Source organism: Artemia sp. Qi Xiang Cuo, chromosome 12 (genome assembly GCF_049724085.1).
Source record: "Artemia sp. Qi Xiang Cuo chromosome 12, ASM4972408v1, whole genome shotgun sequence".
NCBI classification, from domain to species: Eukaryota; Metazoa; Arthropoda; class Branchiopoda; order Anostraca; family Artemiidae; genus Artemia; species Artemia sp. Qi Xiang Cuo.
Genome location: NC_142805.1, coordinates 60,230,505 through 60,252,835, shown reverse-complemented (window position 1 = coordinate 60,252,835; position 22,331 = coordinate 60,230,505). Strand labels below are relative to the sequence as shown.

Genomic DNA, 22,331 nt, shown 5'->3' with positions numbered 1-22,331 from the left:
AGAATTTGCTACTTACTTACAATTTTTGATAATTTCTTAAATGAAATTTCTGCATTGTGTATCCATGAGGTAACTTCAAGAAAGAGTTTGTTACTTACTTAGAATTTTGTCATAATTTCTTGAATGAAATGTCTTTTTTATTTATCCAGGAGGCGAATTCAAGAAAGAATTTGCTACTTACTTACAATTTTTGATAATTTCTTAAATGAAATTTCTACATTGTGCATACAAGAGGTGACTTCAAGAATGAGTGTGTTACCTATTTACAATTCCTTCATAATTTCTTGAATGAAATTTCAGTATTGTGTATCCAATAGGTGAAAACAATAAATACTTTATTACTTACTTGCGATTTTATTATGATTTCTTGAATTAAATATCTTTATTGTGTCCAGGAAGCGAATTCAAGAAAGCCATTGTTACTTACTTACAATTTCTTCATAATTTAAAGAAATGAATAAAACTATTCTAAAGAATAAAGACGGGTTAGGCTTAAAGATATTTATTGCTTAAACGTATTAACAGATTTTTTTTGAGAAAAAAAACAAAAACACATATTTACATAAAAATAGTACTTAGAGTTCACACTTAAACATCCAGAAACGATGATCCCATGATATAGAATAGTTTTTTTTACCATGTCTTATGGATTTATCACGATCAGGTATGTCCTTAGGTATCCACTGTGTGAAGAATCTAACCTCGTCTTCAGGACGGTGATAACCCCCTTCAAATTTAGGACACTTAAACTCTTCTAGATTGAAAAGTGGAATCCTAGGGTCACACTTTTGAACTAAAACTTTATATGTAGGTATATTACCCTTTACGTAGAGTGCTTCAACCCCGAAAAAGCTGCAAATTTCACTGACTTCCTCCTGAACATTTCTCAGTTCCTGACCAGTATTATTAAGTGGTGTAATCGCTCTATCATAGAATTCCAGTCTGTTTATATAACGTAATGCAGTACTCCACAAGCTTTTATCACACTCAAACAGATTAATGTTTACCGGGGTATTAAATAAGTAGCATTTTTACACCTCCCTCAAAACTTAATTTCCCCCTTCCTAGCTTTATATTAACTGAATACTTGCCCCCACCCCCCTCACGTCAGATAAAGTAGTCAAAATAGAGCTTAGCCAAATATAAAATTAATCATTTTTTATGTTATTAATTACACTGGAAAAAAAAAAATTGAACACCTAAAAAGCCACGATAATCATTCGCTAGTTTGATGTGGCATAGACAATGCAATGTTTGAATAATAGCAATACAGTAAAAATAAAAAATATTTGTCAAGGAATATTGATTAGTTCAGAAAGAAGCAATAGTCTATTTCTCCTGAAACATTTCTAGTCGTATGTTTACCGGGATATTAAATAAGTACCATTTTTACACCCCCCCTCAAAACCTAATTTCTCTTCCAAGCATTATATTAACTAAATACTTGCCATATCGGGACTTGTTCATTGTCTCAGGTATTTTACGATTTCTCATAGGCCACTGGCCTAATTTGGCTTTACTGTGTGCCCCATTGTTTTTGTGTGGGTTCCATTGTAACTGAATCCCCGTGTAACAGAACCCCAAGCAACTGAACCCCCATGCATCTGAACCCTTGTGCAAGTGAGCCCTCTTTAACTGAACCCTCATGCAACTCAACCCCCGTGCAACTCCAACCTAAGCTAGCTCTGTTTTTTCACTATTATTAAAATAAGATCGTTCGTACAGTCCAATTCACGAATCCCTTATCCCTTTTTGCAAATATAGTTAGCTTTTTACGTAAAGTGATTTAACAGCATATGTCAATCAAACAATTCTGTGTGTAGCCTACTATTCTTTAATTAGCAACTTCGTACATTTTGTTTAAATACTTATTTTTTCATTTTCCAGCTTCAAGATTTTTATTGAACACAAATGAATATACAAGCTGAAGTATATAAAACTAGCCAACATAGAGCTACGATCACAATGAATGCTCCTTGTTATCAGAAAAAAATGTAAATTGCCAAAAAAAAAACAAAAAAAAACATGTTATGATGAAAGTGCTTCAAAAACCCAAATGGCTGCGTCATATAATATCAATTATACTCTCAAAACGTGTTTGTTCACTCTATATGTATATAATATAAAAGGATTGCTCGCTTTTTGCAATGTAATCGTCAAACCAGACTGTATATTCATGCCTCAGGCTTGTAGTCGTGAGAATACACTGTATATTCATGTAATCGTGAAGACTAATAGCAATAAAGTAAAAATAAAAAAAATATTTGTCAAGGAATTGCGATTAGTTCAGAACGAAGCAATAGTCTATTTCTCCTGAAGCATTTCTAGTCGTATGTTTACCGGGATATTAAATAAGTACCTTTTTTACACCCCCCTCAAAACTTAATTTCCCCCTTTTTAGAATTATTTTCACTAAAAACTTGCCCCCACCCACTCCCCAGACAGTTCAGAAAGAAGCAATAATCTATTTCTCCTGAAGCATTTCAAGTCAAATGTTTACCAGGGGTATTAAATAAGTAGCATTTTACAACTCCCTCAAAACTTAATTTCCCCCTTCCTCGCTTTATTTTAACTGAATACTTACCCCCACCCCCCTCACTTCATATAAAGTAGTCAAAATAGAGCTTAGCTAAATCTAAATTTCATCATTTTTTTATGTTATTAATTACACTGAAAAAAAATTGAACACCTAAAAAGCCACGATAATTATTTGCTAGTTTGATGTGGCATAGACAATGCAATGTTTTGAATAATAGCAATACAGTAAAAATAAAAAAAAATGTTTGTCAAGGAATATTGATTAGTTCAGAAAGAAGCAATAGTCTATTTCTCCTGAAGCATTTCTAGTCGTATGTTTACCGGGCTATTAAATAAGTACCATTTTTACACCCCCTCAAAACTTAATTTCCCCCTTTTTAGCATTATTTTCACTAAATACTTGCCCCCACCCACTCCCCAGACAGTTCAGAAAGAAGCAATAGTCTATTTCTCCTGAAGCATTTCAAGTCAAATGTTTACCAGGGTATTAAATAAGTAGCATTTTTACACCTCCCTCAAAACTTAATTTCCCCCTTGCTAGCTTTATTTTAACTGAATACTTGCCCCCACCCCCTCACATCGTATAAAGTAGTCAAAATATATCTTAGCCAAATCTAAATTTAATCATTTTTTTATGTTATTAATTACAATGAAAAAAAAATTGAAAACCTAAAAAGCCACGATAATTATTCGCTAGTTTGATTTGGCATAGACATTGCAATGTTTTGAATAATAGCAATACAGTAAAAATAAAAAAATATTTGTCAAGGAATATTGATTAGTTCAGAAAGAAGTAATAGTCTATTTCTCCTGAAGCATTTCTAGTCGTATGTTTACCGGGATATTAAATAAGTACCATTTTTACATCCCCCTCAAAACTTAATTTCTCTTCCAAGCATTATATTAACTAAATACTTGCCATATTGGGACTTGTTCATTGTCTCGGGTATTTTACGATTTCTCATTTAGAATGTGTTACCTCCAAAATTGACTCCCCCTCCCCCTCTCTTACCCTCCCCAGCTCCTCAGACATTGGGGGACGAAGGGAACGTTAGATCCGATTTTAAAGTGACAATAATTTTCAAACGTTACTTGTGTAATATACAGACCACATCGGAGAGGTAAAGCTAGGTCAAGTAACAAATTACCTGAGTTAACAACCCCTTCGGGGTTACCTTAACTGTTAATCAGTTTAATCCTTTTTTTCTCCACCGTCATACAATCCAATCACTAATTAGAATCATTCACACTCCTATTATTCAAAATATTAATCAATATCGTTCATAGAATCCAATTTGCGAATTCCTTATCCCTTTTTGCAAAAATGTCAAATACTCACTCTCTTTGAAAAACTAAACCAGACTATACGGTTTTCGCTTGAGTACATTATACATTGCCAAGTTTTAAAAAAACCTACTAATCAAGTTACTGTATATGGACTCACCGCCACTCTCTCTCCGTTTGACCTCAAAAAAATGGGTGTTACCTCAGAAACCCGTCTGGTAAGGCATGTACCGTTCGTAGCAATAGGTGACCTGGTAAGTCATATTACGCAATCACTCGTCAGATTCCCTATTGCCTTACTACTTATAGGAGCTTTAAACCTCTACAGTAAGGTTTTTCTGATATGCTGAATCTGACAAACTTTATATATTTTGAATTAGCATAATAATTTGATTCTTTTGATGTATCTGTCACTATCTAAACTTTGTTTTTAGAGTTTCGGTTACTACTGAGCCGTGTCGCTCCTTACTTAAAGTTTGACCAGAACGTTAACAGCCAAGCTCGCAAAAACACAAATTGTTGAAAAAACTGGGGAAGCCCGAACCTTCAAAAAAAAAACTATTATCAAATTAAAAAATTACATGGTACACGCTTGTGACCACTCATACGAAAAGCTTCATTAATTTTTATCCATGTATGATGCAAATTAACTCAACACTCATTAATCCATTTTTTTCAGGTTGCCTCATTAAGGTTGTGAGAATATTTTATCGCGACGTTTTTCTCATTAAATCATCAGGTGATTTGGTGGAATGAAATAAGTGAAGATTTCACAAACGCAATTTTCAGCAAAACTAATTATTTTTCCATGGTAAAGATGTAGTTTCACATCATAAAATAAGATACTGTCTTAGCTTAATGGATAGGGCCTGAAGTGGAAGAAAAAAACGAAAAATTGTAAGTCTTACGACAGCTTTTGAAAATGGTGTTAATTGTGGAGATCTTCCCCAAGATTTTTCACCCCTCCCCACGGATTTGGAATGTTGCCTTTTCTTGGTATTTTCATTGAAAAGCAGGCTTTTTTTATATTCTCTTTGAATAACTGAAAAAAGTTGTCCCCCCCTAGATTTTGGAAAATAAATTCCCCCCCCGGTTCCCTGCATTTCCATGAATTGACGTCACTGCAGTTGAATTTATAGTTTGGCATTTCGGGGTTTTAAAAGCAGTGAGATATAGTATATTAGCATGTCAGCAATAAGTGAAATAAAATGAAATATCTATAGCGATTTGGAAGCCAGACTAAAGCTGTTCTCATCAGACATCAGACTCTTTGTATTTAAATTTTCTGTTGGTGGAATCAAAAATGCTCTTCCTATAGGAGCCAAGTAAATTATCTACAGTACCTGGTCAGAGAACTTTTTTGGGTTGTGGCCAAAGTGGTCCTGCATCCAAAAAAGACACTTTATAATTAATTTGTGCACAAGGTTTAAGCTCATTGAAAGTTGCCCAAAATTGAAAATTTTTTATTTGCAGAAGTATTTGCACTATTATGGTAGAACCAAAATCAACAGTGTTAAATTTTATGTCAAGCTGCTATGGGAGAAAATGTTACTCTGATAGCAGTCTGTAGTCCGCAAGCACATGCTTATAATAGTCGACTAGCAAGCGTAAACAAGAGAGGTTGGAATACGAAATACTACTACAACTGTTAATGCTAACAATTCACAGCAGCACCAAGCCTCCTGAGGCCAAGACAGCTGCGCAAATCCCTCCTCCATCCCAATCTATTCAAAGCATCCCTCTTTGCACCCTCCCAAAAAGTTCCCATTTCCTTTAAATTTTTCTTTATGAAATCATCCCACCCCAAACGTGAACGAGCTGCTTTACGTTTAGCACTAGACGGTTGTCGAAAAGGACAATCTTCGCTAATCTGTCATCCTTCGTCCGCAGAACGTGCCCTAGCCATTTCAACCTTTTTCTCATTATAGCCCCAGAAAGCAGGATTGAACTACAGTTTTGTAGATCCTACTGGTTGAAATACGGTCAGTCAGCCGGGTCCCCAGAACAATCCGTGGGCTATTTCTCTGGAAAACATCTAGCAAATCTTCATTCGCTATTCGGAGCACCCATGCTTTAGAGCCATATTTGACCACTGTCATCACTATAGCTTCCAATATTATAATCTTGGGCAGCAGAGTTATCTTCCTATTCTTCCAAACTGTTTTTAACTGTGAAAAAACACCCTGAGCCTTGGCTATTCTAATTTTACCATCTTCACTGCTCCCACCGTCTTTACTAATAATGCTACCAGGGTAAGTGAAGCTGTCCACCTGATCAATCATTTCGCTACCCAAGTCACCTTTTCATCTTCACTTATTCCTAACCTTAGTGAAGTAAGTCTTTTTAACATGAATTTTCAAACCTATTCTAGCACCCTGAACTCGCAAAACTGTAAAAGTTCATTCATTTTACTCATTTTGGGCAGTTTCAAATTCGCAAGTTTCAAATTCAACACCTGAACGCAACTAACCAATCCCCAGGCCAGTCGTGTAATTTCTTAAAAATCCCTGGGGGGGCATATCTGAAGCCCATTATCCCATATCAAGTGAAAATGACAGCTAAAAATGAAAAATGAGCTAAATAATACCATAAAAGCAAAGGTATACTAAAGAAAACTGACCTGTTTCTGGGGATACTTGAATTATATAGGTGGGACGTTTCCCACCCCCTGCCCGCCCCATAGCAAATTACGCCTCTGCTCCAGACATCAAAAAAGCCTTACTATCATGGGATAAGATCACTAGATCATGTTTCAAGGACGAAGGATGATTTGACTTACTTGACTTGACTTAATGCTCCTGCTGGTGGTCCAGCGTAGAGAGACACGTGACTCTTCGCATCCATTCGGAACGGTCTTGTGCAAGCGTGACTGCTTCTTGTATATCAGTGCCGATCATTGAGAGGTACTGGGTGAGGCTGTCCCTCCATCTGAACCGGGGCCTTCCGCGGGGGCGCTTCCAGCCATGCGCAGGGGGATCAAAATTGAAGAGAGTGCTGGCGGGTTTTTCTGCTGGCATGCGGACCAAATGGCCGAACCACCGTAGGGTTCGTGCAGCGACCTGACGAGAGTCTGATCTGTTAGTGCCAGCAATCGGGTGTTCGAGACGAAGTCGTCCCATCTGATTCCTTCAATACGTCTCAAGAACTTTGTATGGGTCACGTCTATGGCATCACGAGCAGAAGCAGCAGCTGGCCAGGTCTCAGCACCGCAGAGAAGGACTTGGGTTACGGTGGTGTTGTAGATCCGCATTTTTGTTTTTCGGCTGATGTTGGGCTTTGACCACACTGAACAGCATAGTCGTGCCATAATTGATGCGGCTTTTCTGATGCGCGACTGAAATTCAGATTCGACTGAGCCGTTTTCCGTGATGACAGATCCAAGGTAGGTGAAAGACTTGACAACCTCGACGGTGTGCCTTGATACGTTGAATGCTGGTGAGTTGGCAGTGTTACCTGCGGAGTCAACGATCATTATTTTTGTTTTCTGCCAGATAATATGTAGTCCCACTTTCAGGGCTTCTTCCGACAGTGTGTTGAGGGCTTCTTCGAGTTCAGCTGCAGAAGTGTATATCAGAGCAATATCATCAGCGAAGTCGCAATTGGCTAAAACTCTGTCGCCATAGCTTAGTCCGAAGGGGAGCCGGTTCGTGGTTCGATCTATGACATAATCAATCACCGCGTTGAACAGTTCACGAGCAGCAGCACAACCTTGCCGTACACCGGTATTTATTTCGAACAGTGAGCTTCGACGGCCATTAACTTGGATAGAGCTTTTTGTACCAGTGTAGAGCGCCTTGAACAGGAGACAGTATTTTTCCGCGAGACCTGTTCGCTCTAGTATCAGCCAAAGAGACTCACGGTTGACCGAGTCGAAGGCTGCTTTAAAGTCAATAAAGGCGAGGTATGCTGTACGCTTGAACTCACGAGCAATAATTGCGCTTTCCGATTATGCATAACAAATCACCAAAACTACAGTTTTTTGGGAAAATCGCAAAACTTTTGAAACAAAACAAAAACTTTTGGGTCTTAAAAAAGACACTAGAACTCCCGATTTCTAGTCGAAAGAGCCTTCTTCTGAGTTTCTACGCCCCCCTTTCTTTACGAAGTGGTCGGGAAAAAATAGAAGTCACTTCGTCCTTTATTAAATGCTCCCGAATGGGGGCACTTTGATTCACCGGGGCCAATCAAAAACAGGTCGTCCTCGGATCGGGGAGAGATATCATAATAAGGGACTTATTGCGCGGAGGAAAAACCTCAACAACATAGGAAGTAGACAGAGAGAAACAGGTCTACAGAAGAAAAAGTATATGAGCAATTTCAAATTCGCGAGCTGCTCCACAAAACTTAAATTAAAATAGCAATTTCCAGACATTGAAAATGTTGTTGAACCCTACTATCTTGTTAGATAATGAAAGAAAGTTTAAAATAGCTAGATCATGTTCCACGGACGAAAGATAATGGTTTCCAATAATCCCGCTTTTTGGCTATGCGCAAAAGTTACCAAAAAAGCAGTTTTTTTTTGGAAAAATCGTAAACTAATTTAATCCAATCCCTTTTAAATCTGAAAATGGACGCTAAAACCTTCGATTTCTAATCGAAAGGGCCCTCTTTTGAATTTTTACAACCACCCTTTCTACTCGAAGTGGCCAGAAAAAATAGAAGCCAAATAATTCTTTATTAAGTGCTCCCAAATGGGGGGGGGGCACTTTTATTCACCTGGGACCAAACAAAAAGCAGGTCGTCCACGAATGGAGAAGAGATGGGAACACGCCTTAATAAAGGACTTAAACAAAGCTAGAGCTTCACGGGAGGGAGTAAAGTGACAAGCCTTAAACAGAGTCAGATAGAAGAATGTGCGCATCAGGTGGCTTGGGGCTACGAAGGGTTGTTACTTGTGGTAGGATCTTCCTGGCCTATTTTACTTTCTATACGGTTGAGCACTTTCTATACAGATGACAAATTGCTGAAATATTGTACTTAAAGTACTATTTTGTATTTAAAGTATAAAAAAAAGCATTTCAAATTATGAAAGGAAAGAAAGGAAAAAGTTACCTGGAGTTTTTGATGAAACAGAGAATGAGCAGGACTTGGACCATCATCCGAAACTCTAAAAAAAAAAAAAAAATTATTTGAAGTTTTGGAGCAGAGGAGAAGTAAATTGGGGTTCATATTAGGTCTAAATTGATGACCTTGTTTACTTGTTTGAAATAAAAAAAATAATTAGAGAGAGGTCGGCAGCACAACAATCAGCTAAGTTTTAGAAGTCCCATTCTACAGATTTGGTCCCAGTTCTAGGATAAAAATGGGTTCTTGCACCCTACAAAAAGGAAAGAAAAAAAAAAAAATCAGAAATGGTGTCTCTACGCCAACTTCAAAAAGGTAATATATAAGTTTCAACATTCCGACACTATTCTGTGCTCCTTTCATATTCACCATAGGGTCAAATTATTGGGTACTGTTGTACCAAACGGACTCTTTTATCTAATTAAATAAAAAAAAACAAGTTTTTCAAACTGAAAGTAAGGAGCGATATTAAAACTTAAAACGAACAGAAATTATTCCGTATATGAAAGGGGCTGTCCCCTCCTCAACGCCTCGCTCTTTATGCTAAAGTTTTTTATTGTTTTAAAGAATAAAGTTGTGAGACATAGTCAAACTTTAGCGTAAAGAGCGATGCGTTGAGGAGGGGACAGCCCCTTTCATATACTGAATAATTTCTGTTCGTTTTAAGTTTTAATGTAGCTCCTTAATTTTAGTTTAAAAAACTTGTTTTTTTTTATTTAATTTCTGATCGTTTTTTAGTTAATGCAGCTTTTATTTTGGCTAACCGTCATTGAATAAGTAAACAAAATTTGCATAAAAATTTTACTTTTCTTTTGCTAAATGGATGTCTTTACAAATTAAGTTACGTAACTAACTTCTATATTCGTATATTTTTCTTCTGGTAAAAAATACGAAGTTGCAGATATTTGCAGATATGAGCTTGAAACCTATGTAAAAGGGTTTTCTGATACGCTGAATCTGACGATGTGATTTTCATTAAAATTCTTTCACTTGTAGGGGATGTTTCCCCCTCTGTAAAAAATCAGGTAAATTTTCTCAGGCTCCTAGCCTTTGATGAGTAGTACTAAACTTAATAAAATTTATAAATTTAGAATCAGCATTATAAACACATTCTTTTGATACATTTATTGACATCAAAATTCCGTTTTTAAAAGTTTCGATTACTATTGAGCCGTATCGATTGTTTTTTTATTGTTTTTTTTTTATTACGTAGATGTTATTACGTATATGAGGGGGTTCTCCACTAATTCAATACGGCTCTCTTCACGTAAAAAGTTAAAAAAAAATTTGATTCACAAAACCCTGAATTACAAAGGCCGTTTAATTAGACTAGACAGCTCTTTTGAAAGCACTAAAAAAACTGTAGCGTAAAGACCAAGGTATTGACTTGGGGGAGAACCCCCTAATACACGTAATAATTTCTGTGCGTTTTAAGTTTTAATGTTGCTCCTTACTTTCTGTTGAAAAAACTTGTTTTTTATTTAATTTCTGATCATTTCTTAAATAATGCTTGAAAATCCGGCACCCCCTTCATAGAAATGTCCCTTACCCCAAAGAAACATCTTCCACTGAAATATTCTCCAGAGTAACCCCCTCCTCTAGCCCCCCCCCTCCAGAAAAAAAAATCCTTCCTGAAAATGTCTGTATACTTACCAATAACCAATAAATAATGCTGGCAAGTCCGGCACCCCCTTCATGGCAATTTCCCTTCCGCCATGAAAACTTCCTTCATGGACAGATCCTCCAACATAACCCCCGACCCACCCATCCCTCCCACTACCAGAAAAAATCGTCCTAAAAATTTCTGTATACTTCCCAATAACCAATACTATATGTTAACATTGGGTAAAGTTCATAACTTTTAGCCCTCCCCCTGGGGACTCCGGGGGATTAAGTCATCCTAAAAGACATATTTATTATATTTTCGACCATGCTGAACAAAATGGCTATCTCAAAATTTGATCGGGTGACTTTGGGAAAAAAATGAGCGTGGGAGGGAGCCTAATTGCCCTCCATTTTTGTTGGTCACTTAAAAAGGGCACTAGAACTTTTAATTTCCGTTCCAATGAGCCCTCCCACGATATTCTAGGACCACTGGGTCGATACGATCACCCCTGGTAAAAAAAAACAAAAAAACAAATAAACACTCATCCGTGATCTTTCTTCTGGGAAAAAATGCAAAATTCCACATTTTTGTAGATAGGAGCTTGAAACCTCGACAGTAGGGTTCTCTTATACGCTGAATATAATGGTGTGATTTTCATTAAGGTTCTATAACTTTTAGGGGGTCTTTCCCCCTTTTTTTGAAAATCAGCCAAATTTTCTCAGGCGCGTTACTTTTGATGGGTAGCACTAAACTTGATGAAAGTTATATATTTGAAATCAGCATTGAAATCTGATTCTTTTGATGTATCTACTGGTATCAAAAACCCGTTTTCTAGAGTTTCGGTTACCATTGAGCTCCTTATTTACAGTTCGTTACCACGAACTGTTTGATGTATATGGAATGTCAACTGGAGACGCGACGAAAAACCCGTTCTAACGGGATGATTCAAGACACCGCTGTAGAGAAATACAATTTATAGCGTGGTTTTAATTGCGTATAAGATATTAAAAGTGTTGTTTTTTGAGGTTTTTTTTTGGGGGGAAGGTACCTAGGTTACGTTAGGTTACGTATCTAATATATGCTATGCTTTGCCCCCCGCCCTCCCTAATGTGCAAATATATAGCCCAAATTTGTTTCTAAACTATTATATATTCATCCTATTTTATTTTATTTCATTAGCATTAACCAAACTAGCACTATATAAAAGAGTCCGTTTAGTACAGGAGTACCCAATTTGATACCATTCTTTGCTGGGCTGAAAATTCGGAATAATGTGCTGAATAATGTGATTTTTTAGTACTTTCATAAGAGCTATTTATTCTAATTAACGGCCTTTGTGATTAAGGGGTCATTTTTAAAGAATTGGAACAAAATTCGAACTTTAGCTTAAAGAACGAGGCATTTACTAGTAGGAGAACCCCCTAATATGCGTATTAAAAATATATGAATATAGAAGTTCGTTACGTAAGTTAATTTGTAGGTTAAGTATATTTATTACTAATAAAAACGTTCGTAAATAAAATTAAACAGGTTTCGAGAAAGCCATTTAACCAAATAAAAGTAGAATTAATATGTAAATTTTGTTTTAATTATTCATGTACGGTGAGCCAAAATCAAGACCTGCATTAATTCAAAAACGTTCAAAAATTAAATAAAAAAAAAAACGTTAAAACTTAAAAAGAACAGAAATTATTCCGTATATGAAAGGGGCTGTCCCCTCCTCAACGCCTCGCTCTTTACGCTAAAGTTTGACTTTCTCACAACTCTTATTTTTTTTAAACAATAAAAAACTTTAGCGTAAAGAGCGAGGCGTTGAGGAGGGGACATCCCCTTTCATATACGGAATAATTTCTGTTCATTTTAAGTTTTAACGTCGTTCCTTACTTTCAGTTAAAAAAAACTTGTTTTTTATTTAATTTATATCAAGCTGACGATCTTTTAAACTTCTTCCAACTGAAAATGATTTTACTATTCGGATGATAAGAAATATCTTTTCAGATGTGAGGGAGAGGTATGTTTAACCTCCAGAGATAATTGGGAAAGAACTGACTAAATGTGGGGAGGGGGAGATTTGGAACCACTTGAGTAAAATAACGGATATAGTGCACAGTGGCACACTTTTTTGGAACGGCCTCTAGGCAGTAATTTAACCTTTTTTACATTGACTCGAGAGTTTACTCACTTCTAAAACTCATTCGCACTAGGTAGCAGGTCCTACGCGTGTTTGAAACAGGCATGGCCCGGTAGAAGTGTGCCAAAATTAGCTGAACAAGTGGCACTTTGAGATGAGGCGGATAGTTGCCAGCCCCTCGCTTGAATATTGTTGTCCAATAATTCATTTTAGAATAACAATACACTTATTTGAATGCTTGTTCCTCGAGGGTTGCCAAGGATTGTATCTATTTTTGTTACCATTTACGATTATTGATGAAAAAAAACCTTTTTTTACCGGTTTAGCAACAGTGAGTAGCGGTAAATCATTCGACCAATTATTTTTGTAGATTTTAATTCCTTTCATGCACGCAACTTCAAAGTAGGGCTGCTATTTTCGTTCATACATGTTGGGTGGTAATTGAAGGTACAGTTAACATCAACGGAAATACTAAGAAATAACACATAATTGAACTTTTTAAACTCCTTATAGTCCTAATGCAAAATTTAGTCACTTAAAAATATATTGATCAACATATTAACGAGGTCATGGAAATTATACTGACTTTTAAATTCTTATAGCCTACAATTTATACAATTTGAAAAAAAAAACTGTACTATCATAAAAGGAAATAAAAGCAAACATACATTCAAGAATTTATGGGGGAGTGGAGTACGGGTTAAAGAAATACTAAAAAGACAGATTATACGGGATGTATGTGAAATTACGGAAAAATTCATATAGATTTGGGAAATTCGAGGGAATACGCACCCGAAAAGCCTTTTCCCCATATCTGCGCACTGTAAAGAAGTGCGATTGTTTGCAACTGGTATTCCTAGCGGAAAGTAGGGACCCTCCACAATGAATTCTTGCGCACATACCCAATAGAGACACTGGTAAGTTAAGGTGGTAAATTTTGCTGGTACTTGTGTATTATATGGTACACACCCGAGAACAAACCAGTTTTTATCTGTCTGTATTAAGCGACAATTAGCTTACGCTCAGTGGAAAACACGTGATGGTGACAGAATACATTGGACTTATATAATTTGGGCTATACATTTGCACATTAGGGGGGTGGGGTAAAGTATTTCGATAGCGTGAAGTTAGAAAACAATTCTTACTTCATAATATGTAGAATAATTGTAGACAACACATTTTGCATGCAGACCCGCTATACTATACTAAAGCAAAGCGCTAATTTCTCTAATCCTACAAACATAGGGAAATATCACCAGTTGGTTTATTTGCACTAGTTTTATCAATATATGTTAGATAGGCTGTGAAGCAAACATTCTTTTTCGTTTTAAGTTTCAACTTTGCTCTTTACTTCCCTCAGAAAAACTTTGTTTTTTCAAATTAACTTCTGGTCGTTTTTTATTAAAATTTAGTTTAGAAACAAAACTGCCATGATCTTTTTTGTTTTCCGGAATAACTTCTGTTTGTTTTAAGTTTTAATGTTGTTCCTTAGTTTCAGTTCAAAATTTTTTTTTTTTTTTTATATATGGTTTCTAATCACCTCCAATCTAGGGAAAAATAGTGTCGTTTCTTTTTGTATTTTTTTTTTAATAAGAAAAAAAACATTAACTATTTGTTTTAAAAAATTAAATTTAGTAGCGCTTAAGAAAGTAGCGCCAGGCCACTAGCTTCGACACAAAAAGTTAACTAAGCGGACAAGTTTGCATATCGACATGCTTTTGGGAAGCTTTGCCAGCTCAACAGAAATGTGTCTTTAGGCTTAGGGAGTTATTTGACCTGTTCCCAGGGGCACCCATAAGGGGAGGTAGGGGGGCACCCGCCCCCCCTGGCTGAATGATGCTGCCTTAGTTTTATATTTTTGTTCTGAGATTTCTATATTATAGTATTAAAAGTGCCAATTAGACCAGGTTTGCCCCCCCCCTGGAATTCAGCTTATGGGCACCCTTGCCTCTCCCTAAATAGAAAAGCCATTCATTACTTACAAATGAATCGAAATTTCAAAAACGATCATTTCTTGTGTAGGTACGATAAATGGTATTATAAACTAAGTTTGTTTTCATTTCAAAAATTTTGGGAAGAATTGGCTGAATTCTCCTGCAGAATTATTTTCAATTGTGTTTCTTCCTCTTTGGATGCACAGTCTTAAGTATGGAAAGAATATTACATTGGAATTGTCAAGTAAATAATTTGAATAAGTAAGTATAATAATAAGTAATCCTACTTTAAATATACAACTTTGAGTGGTTCCAGAACAACATACCTACACTTCTCCAACCACTAAGTGGCAAGGGGTTGGGGTCAGGAGCGTAATTTACCATGGAACAGAGGGAGAAACTACCTCTCTCAGACCACAGTTTTCCCCCAGACCCCAGTTCCCACCCTCAGATGAAATTTAGTTTCTCCAAAGATTTTGTCAAAACTAAGATAAGCCTGCATAGTTCAATGGTGAATCCAGGGGGTGAGGGGGCGCGCACCCCCTAATAACTGAATATTAGTAGGAGACTAAAAGTTTGTAATAAAACTTATTAATTTACTAGAAACCAACATCATCATTTTAAATTAACAGAAAAAGTTGCCCCGAATGAGGTTCGAACTCGACGCCTTGGGAAAACAAGGCATTTGCTTTACTGACTTAGCCACCAACGCTCGTAAATATGAAAGAATATACACATTGAGACAATATTGAAAAAAGAGTTACATAAAGGACCGATGCAGTTCATTATAAATGGGGCCTATGCTTGTTTCGTCGGATATAGCTGTAAACCTAGTAAAGAACAAAACACGGCACATAATAACTAAAAGTTAAGATAATTACATAAAAAATAAATGTAAAAATCAGTTTAATGAACTCGTTTGTAGGTATGTTTGCAATATTTGCATTATCTACTTAAGAAGTGACACCAAAAGAGTGTTTTTTTTTTGTCAGGGCGTAATTTGTTATGGGGTAGGGGTCAACTGCCCCTCAGGACCCTAGTTTGCCCTCCCCAGACCCCGGTTTGCTCCCCCTCCCCCAGCTGAAATTTAGTTTCTTCAAAAATCTTGTCATAACTAAGATTAACCTGCATAATTCAGAGAAACGGGCCAGTTTTCTTTATCAATTCTGTATATTTATGGTACCATGAGGCTTCTTTTTATTTCTCAGTGACATTTTCACTTGATCTGGGAAAGTTTGGTCCACCTTTGTCCCCCTCCCCCAAGGGCTTCGACGAAATTACGCCCTTATTTTTAGTGCTATATCACACTTACGCATGGTAGAATTGATAAAAATCACGTAGATATGAGCGATAGCTTTCAAATGAGCCATTAATTGCCACTTTAAAAAGTTCTGGAAGTGCAGTAGCCCCAGCTTTTCCACTTGAGACAAAGCACCCAAAATTTCCGTTTTTTAGTGCCATTTCGAACTTGCTGATGGTGAAATTTATAGGACGTATATATGAGCATTAAAAAATGAGTATATAGCTGCATCTTTTATATGAGCTACTAAGAATTTGCCTAAGATACAGGCGATACCAAAACACCGAATAACAATACGTCAATACAGATATACATGGCATCGGTGCGCCAGATACCGATACAGCGTACAGCCCTTACTCCGGGAACTATGGTGAGTTATATCATCAGTAAAGACACAGGTATCGGACCTTTGAATTATGATGAACAAAATGGCTACCTTAAAATTATGATTGGATGACTTTGGGGGGAGGGGGCCTGTAGAGAACGGGGACTAGTTGCCCTCCAATCTTTTTGGTCACTTAAATCGGGCACTTGCAATTGTAATTCTCTTTCGAATGAGCAATTGCACATCTCTCTATGATGTTCTGACCACCCCCTAGCCCTGCTAGAAAAAAAAGAATAAAAATAAGGGAGACAGATCAGTGCTACAGTTGCAAAAAAGCGACTTTCGTTATTGTTCAAGGAGGGGGAATATAATTTCCCTGTAACATGTTTTCGACCATTCTGATTCCAATTGTGTAGTTATCATTTTAATACGACGTCATTCTCATTGGGTTTTTGGCATTTTTTAGTAATCGCAATAAACTTCATTATGTAACTAACTTTTACTTATAGGACGTAATAAAACACTTGTTTTCGTTCCTAGATCAGCGTCAAGTAGAAATTTTTTCATTCGGTAGCTTTTTTCTAAACACGGTTTTTAACTTTTGTTACTATGGGCTGTGATTCGCTCTTTACTAGGTAGCAGCTACCGCTGCAATCATGATACCTTCCCGGGACATGCTTTAAAAAATGAACCTAGAAAATGACTGAAAAACAACAACAACGGGTACCGATACCGATATCCCTAATACGATGCGATACCAATGCGCGATACCAATACGCCGATATCGATACGTGCGATATCGATGCACCCGATACCACATACATCCCTTTCCCAGGGACTATGGAGGGCCATATCATCATCAAAACCATATATATTGGACCTTTGAACTATGTTAAAAAAAATGGTTATCTAAAAAATTTTATACGACTAGTTTGGGGGAGGGGACCTGTAGGGGGGGGGCTATTTGCCCTCCATTCTTTTTGGTCATTTAAAAAGGGCACTTGCAAATTTAATTCCATTTCGAATGAGCTATTACACATCTCTCTATGATGCTCTGGCCACCCCCTAGCCCTGCTAGAAAAAAAAGGGGAGACAGATCAGTGCTACCCATGCAAAATAGTCATTTTCCTTGGTGTTTAATGTGGGAGACTGTAATTGTCCTAAAAAAGGGTTTGGACCATGCTGATTCCAATGGTGCACTTTTTATTTCGATTTGACCCCTTTTTCAAGGGGTTTCAGGCTCTTTTTCGAAATCACCATAAATTTCTTTTCGCAAGAAACTTTTACTTCTAAGATTAACCGATACAATAGTTACCATTCCTGCTTCAGTGTCAGATAAGAATTTTTTCTAAATAGACAGTCTTTTTGAAAACATGTTTTTCAACTTTTGATTACTATGGGCTGTGGTTCGCTCTTTACTAGGTTGCCGCTCCCTTTGCAACCATGATAATTTATTAAAATCTGATAGAGTAAAGTTCAATTCACCCAATATAGTTAACCTCTGTCCAAGTGTTATTTCATTGAACGCTAATGAACCGGGTCCAAGAAGGTCAAGGAGGCTAGCTTCCGCCTTTGCTTTGAAAAGAATTAGAGAATTAAAAAATATATAGTTTTATTTTATTTCGTATATAAACTATTGTTTTCAATTGTTTTAGTTTAGTTTTACTGCTGATGACGGTCAGTGCATATGTGACCAAAATATCTGGTATTCTTTTGTGAGTTTCTATCGCTGTTTGTGAAACATTGTCTATTAAAAGGAATGTATCCCTATTCGAACTTTTATTTATCGTCATAGAAAGGCAGTGTGGTCTCCGAAATTATCTACATGTCTTAAGTGGAAATAAACTACGCAATTACGCAATTAATAAACTACGCAGTTAAAGTCCTACAAACACATATATATTAAATTAGATTATTAGAGGCGTGGTTCTCTTAGTGCAGCGCTGGACTTCAAATTAGATTATCATGCGTACGATTCCTGCTTGGATTTTTTTCAATCATGGTTTATCGCCTTCTTATGATTAATTTTCAGATAATCCACTATTTTTGCAAATGTGATGCACTCACTTTTTAAAGCACATCCCGGGACGGCTCATTTTAAACCTACTACTCATATCAATGTGCTTTTTACCAATTTTACCATCCAAAAGAGTCATATAGTGCTAAAAACGGCTCTTTTGGTGTCACTTCTTAAGTGTAAGAGTTTGGAAACATAAAATGGTACCATTGCGATAATTATGGTCCAAAGCCCTTAAATGGAGATTTATAAGAACCCCTCACGCATACTCCCCCACCCAAGCCCTCTTATTGCGTTTCGTAAACCGCCTACTAATCTTAAAAGTAAAATATTATTGCGAAAACAAATTAACTAAAACTAAAAACTTTTCAATTAAATTTCTACAAAAGATTAAGCTTGAATGATCAACAGTTTTGAATTGAACCTTCAAATTTCACTCTGCGATGAAGCCCGTGGGCTAGTTCTAACAGTGGTAATTGAGGGGAAGGGACATCTTTTCTAGAGTCCTTCCTGTAGTATTTTCTAGGGGTATCTTATCTCCCCTAGATCGGTGATGATCTGAAATTATATTAAAAATAAGTTTTCAACTGAAACTAAGGAGTGACATTAAAATTAAAAAGAACAGAAATTACTCCGTATAAATAAAAAAAGATTATGGCGGCGTTGTTTCTACATCAAATTTTAATCAAAAACGAGCAAAGATTAATTAAAAAAAAAGTTTTTCGAGGGAAGTAAAGATCAAAGTTGAAATTTAAAACAGAAAAAAATTATTACTTCACAGCCAATCTAACATATATCAATAAAATTAGTAAAAATAAACCAACTAATTATTTTTCCCTATGTTTCAAGGATTATAGAAAACTAGCACTTTACTGAAAACACAAAATAGTATAGGAGTTTTGGTAGAGTAAAAGCAAACCAATGAAGGATACTTTTTACGGAATAAAAATGAAGTATTTTAGAATTGTTGCTTTTTTTAATTTGGTATCACTTCTGCACAATGGCTCAGGTCAATAACTGGCTCTTGTTTTGGTTCTGAAAAGGACATGTCATGATTAGTTTGTAGACAAGTTCGAAGGTAAAGCCATCTTGATAGTACTAGGACTATAGACTAGCTTTAGAATTTGTATCATAATTTGAAATTCACTGTTGTATGGAGAGAAATAACCGGATTTCCAGAGTTCATATTATATTTTATTTGATCTTCATTTCAAGTAATACTTAAGCATATTTCTTACAATTTAAGATCGTATATTAGGCTACTCACAATTGGTATTATAGCTGGCGAGACCAAAATGCTACCGGATAAATCAATCCAATATTTCTGTATACTGAAAGTTATTGATGTCACAACTGGTGTAAGACTATAAAATCTTTAAAGATTAGTTTATTGTTGTCAGGCTACATACTCATTTTTGATTCCACAATCAATATTCCTGTTTTTTACACTTGACTTTTGTGTTTTCAGTATAGTACTAGTTTTCTATAATCCTAGAAACATAGAGAACATAATTAGTTGGTTTATTTGTACTAGTTTCATGGTTGCAGCGGTAGCTGCAAACTAGTAAAGAGCGAACCACAGCCCATAGTATACAAAAGTCAAAAAACGCGTTTAGAAAAAAACTACCCAGTGAAAAAAATTGCCATCTGACACTGATTCAGAAATGGTAACTCCTTTTTCGGTTCGTCTTAAAAGTAAAAGTTTATTGAGAAAAGAATTTTATGGTGATTTCGAAAAAAAATCTGAAACCCCTCAAAAATGGCGTCTGATCAAAATAAAAAGTCTACCACTTGAATCAACAGGGTCAAACACCTAGTTGGTGGAAATTACAGCCCCCCTCCTTTAATAACAAGGAAAATGACTTTTTTGCATGGGTTGCAGTGATCTGTCTCCTGTTTTTTTATTTTTTTTTTTCTAGCAAGGCTAGGGGGTGACCAGAACATCAGAGAGAGGTGTGTAATAGCTAATTCGAATGGAAATTAAATTTGCTAGTGCCCTTTTGAAGTGACCAAAAAGATTGGAGGGCAAATGGCCCCCTCCCTCAAGGCCCCCTCTCCCCAAAGTCATCCAATCACAACTTTGAGATAGTCAGTTTGTTCAACATAGTTCAAAGGTCAACTATATTTGGTTTCGGTGATGATATGACACTCCATAGCCCCTAGGGAAAGGGCAGCACAGTGTATCGGTATCGGACGTATCGATATCACGCGTATTGATATTGCCTATTGTTATTGGGCGTATTGGTATCGCAAGTATCTAGACAGATTTTTAGTAGCTCATATAAAAAATATTGCACATATCTACGTCCTGAATGGCACTCCTGAAAATACAAGTTCAAAATGGCACTAAAAACGACACTTTTGGTGCCATGTCTCAAGTGGTAAAGCTGGGGCTAGTGGGCTACCTGTACTTTTTAGAGTGACCTTTAATGGCTTATTTGAAAGCTATTGCTCGTATCTACGTGATTTTCATCAATTCTACTATCCGTAAGTGTGATATAGCACTAAAAACAATACTTTTGATGTCACGTCTTAAGTAGAAAAGCTTGGAAGTATAAAACGAAGTCATCATTGTAATAATTATGGTCCAAAACCCTTAACAGAAGGTTTGCAAGAAAGCCTCTCGTATGTTCCTCCTCCAAGCCCCTTTAAGCTACAAAAAAAACTGAAAAAGTTTTTCAGAAAACTGAAAAAAGCTTTATAGTAATAAAAAAGGTATACATGTACTAAAGAAAACTGACCTCTTTAGTAGAGGAGGGGGTGCTACTCGTGACGGGACTCCTTATATGGGCATAGAACCACGTGGTTTATGGATTTTGTCAGTGAGAATGAAAAAACAGGAATTTTGTCACATTTTTGTGAACACAAAAAATCATTAAGTGGTATTAATGAAAATGATGATAATCAACCGAAAACCGTCAACGAGAACTGTCAGTGAGAATTTGAAAAAACAGGAACTTTTTCACATTTTTGTATGTTTTTATGGTTTTTGTCAGTGAGAATTTGAAAAACAGGAACTTTGTCAAATTTTTGTATGTTTTTATGGTTTTTGTCAGTGAGAATGAAAAAACATTATTTTTCTCACTTGAAAAACAGGAATTTTATCACATTTATGTATGTTTTTATGGACTTTGTCAGTGAGAATTTGAAAAAAACAGGAACTTTGTCACATTTATGTCTGTTTTTATGGACTTTGTCAGTGAGAATTTGAAAAAACAGGAACTTTGTCACATTTATGTCTGTTTTTATGGACTTTGTCAGTGAGAATGAAAAAACAGGAACTTTGTCACATTTATGTCTGTTTTCTTGGATGGTTATGTGTGTTGGTCGATTTATTTGATGTTTTTCATGGATGTTTTTATGGTTTTTTGTCAGTGAGAATTTGAAAAAACAGGAACAGGAACTTAAAGGCGAGCCATTTTCTTGCGAGAACACAAAAATCAGAACACACACACACAAAAACTTACACACACACAACAAATTACACACGCACAAAATTTACACACACACAAAAATTTACACACACACAAAACCTTACCCACACACACAAAAACTTACACACAAAAAAAACTTACCCGCACACAAAAACTAACAAACACAAAAAACTCACACACACAAAAACTTACACACACATAAAAACTTATACACACAAAAAAAAATTACACACACACAAAAATTTACACACACACACACACAATTAGACAAAAATTACGATATTTATGCACAGTTTCAACTAACTACGGCTAAGTATCTTAAAAGGCGAGGTATTTTTCTTGCGCGAACACAAAAAATCATTAAGTGGTATTAATGAAAATGATGATAATCAACCGAAAACCGTCAACGAGAACTGTCAGTGAGAATGAAAAAACAGGAATTTTGTCACATTTTTGTATGTTTTTATGGTTTTTGTCAGTGAGAATTTTAAAAACAGGAACTTTGTCACATTTTTGTATGTTTTTATGGTTTTTGTCACTGAGAATGAAAAAAAGTATTTTTCTCACTTGAAAAACAGGAACTTTCTCACATTTATGTATGTTTTTATGGATTTTGTCAGTGAGAATTTGAAAAAAACAGGAACTTTGTCACATTTATATCTGTTTTTATGGACTTTGTCAGTGAGAATTTGAAAAAA

At 36.0% G+C, this 22,331-nt stretch overlaps 1 protein-coding gene across 5 annotated transcripts in view; it reads right to left on the bottom strand.

Moving 5' to 3' along the window:
• The window catches only part of Rab3GAP1 (RAB3 GTPase activating protein subunit 1), a 350,147-nt gene that overhangs the window by 80,509 nt on the left and 247,307 nt on the right, over positions 1 to 22,331 (bottom strand). For all 5 annotated transcript variants that reach the window (XM_089098391.1, XM_089098393.1, XM_089098390.1 and 2 more), the window contains exon 2: positions 8,875 to 8,929. In XM_089098391.1, coding sequence (XP_088954517.1) covers positions 8,875 to 8,929 — 55 coding nt within the window. The remainder of the gene's footprint in view (positions 1 to 8,874; positions 8,930 to 22,331) is intronic.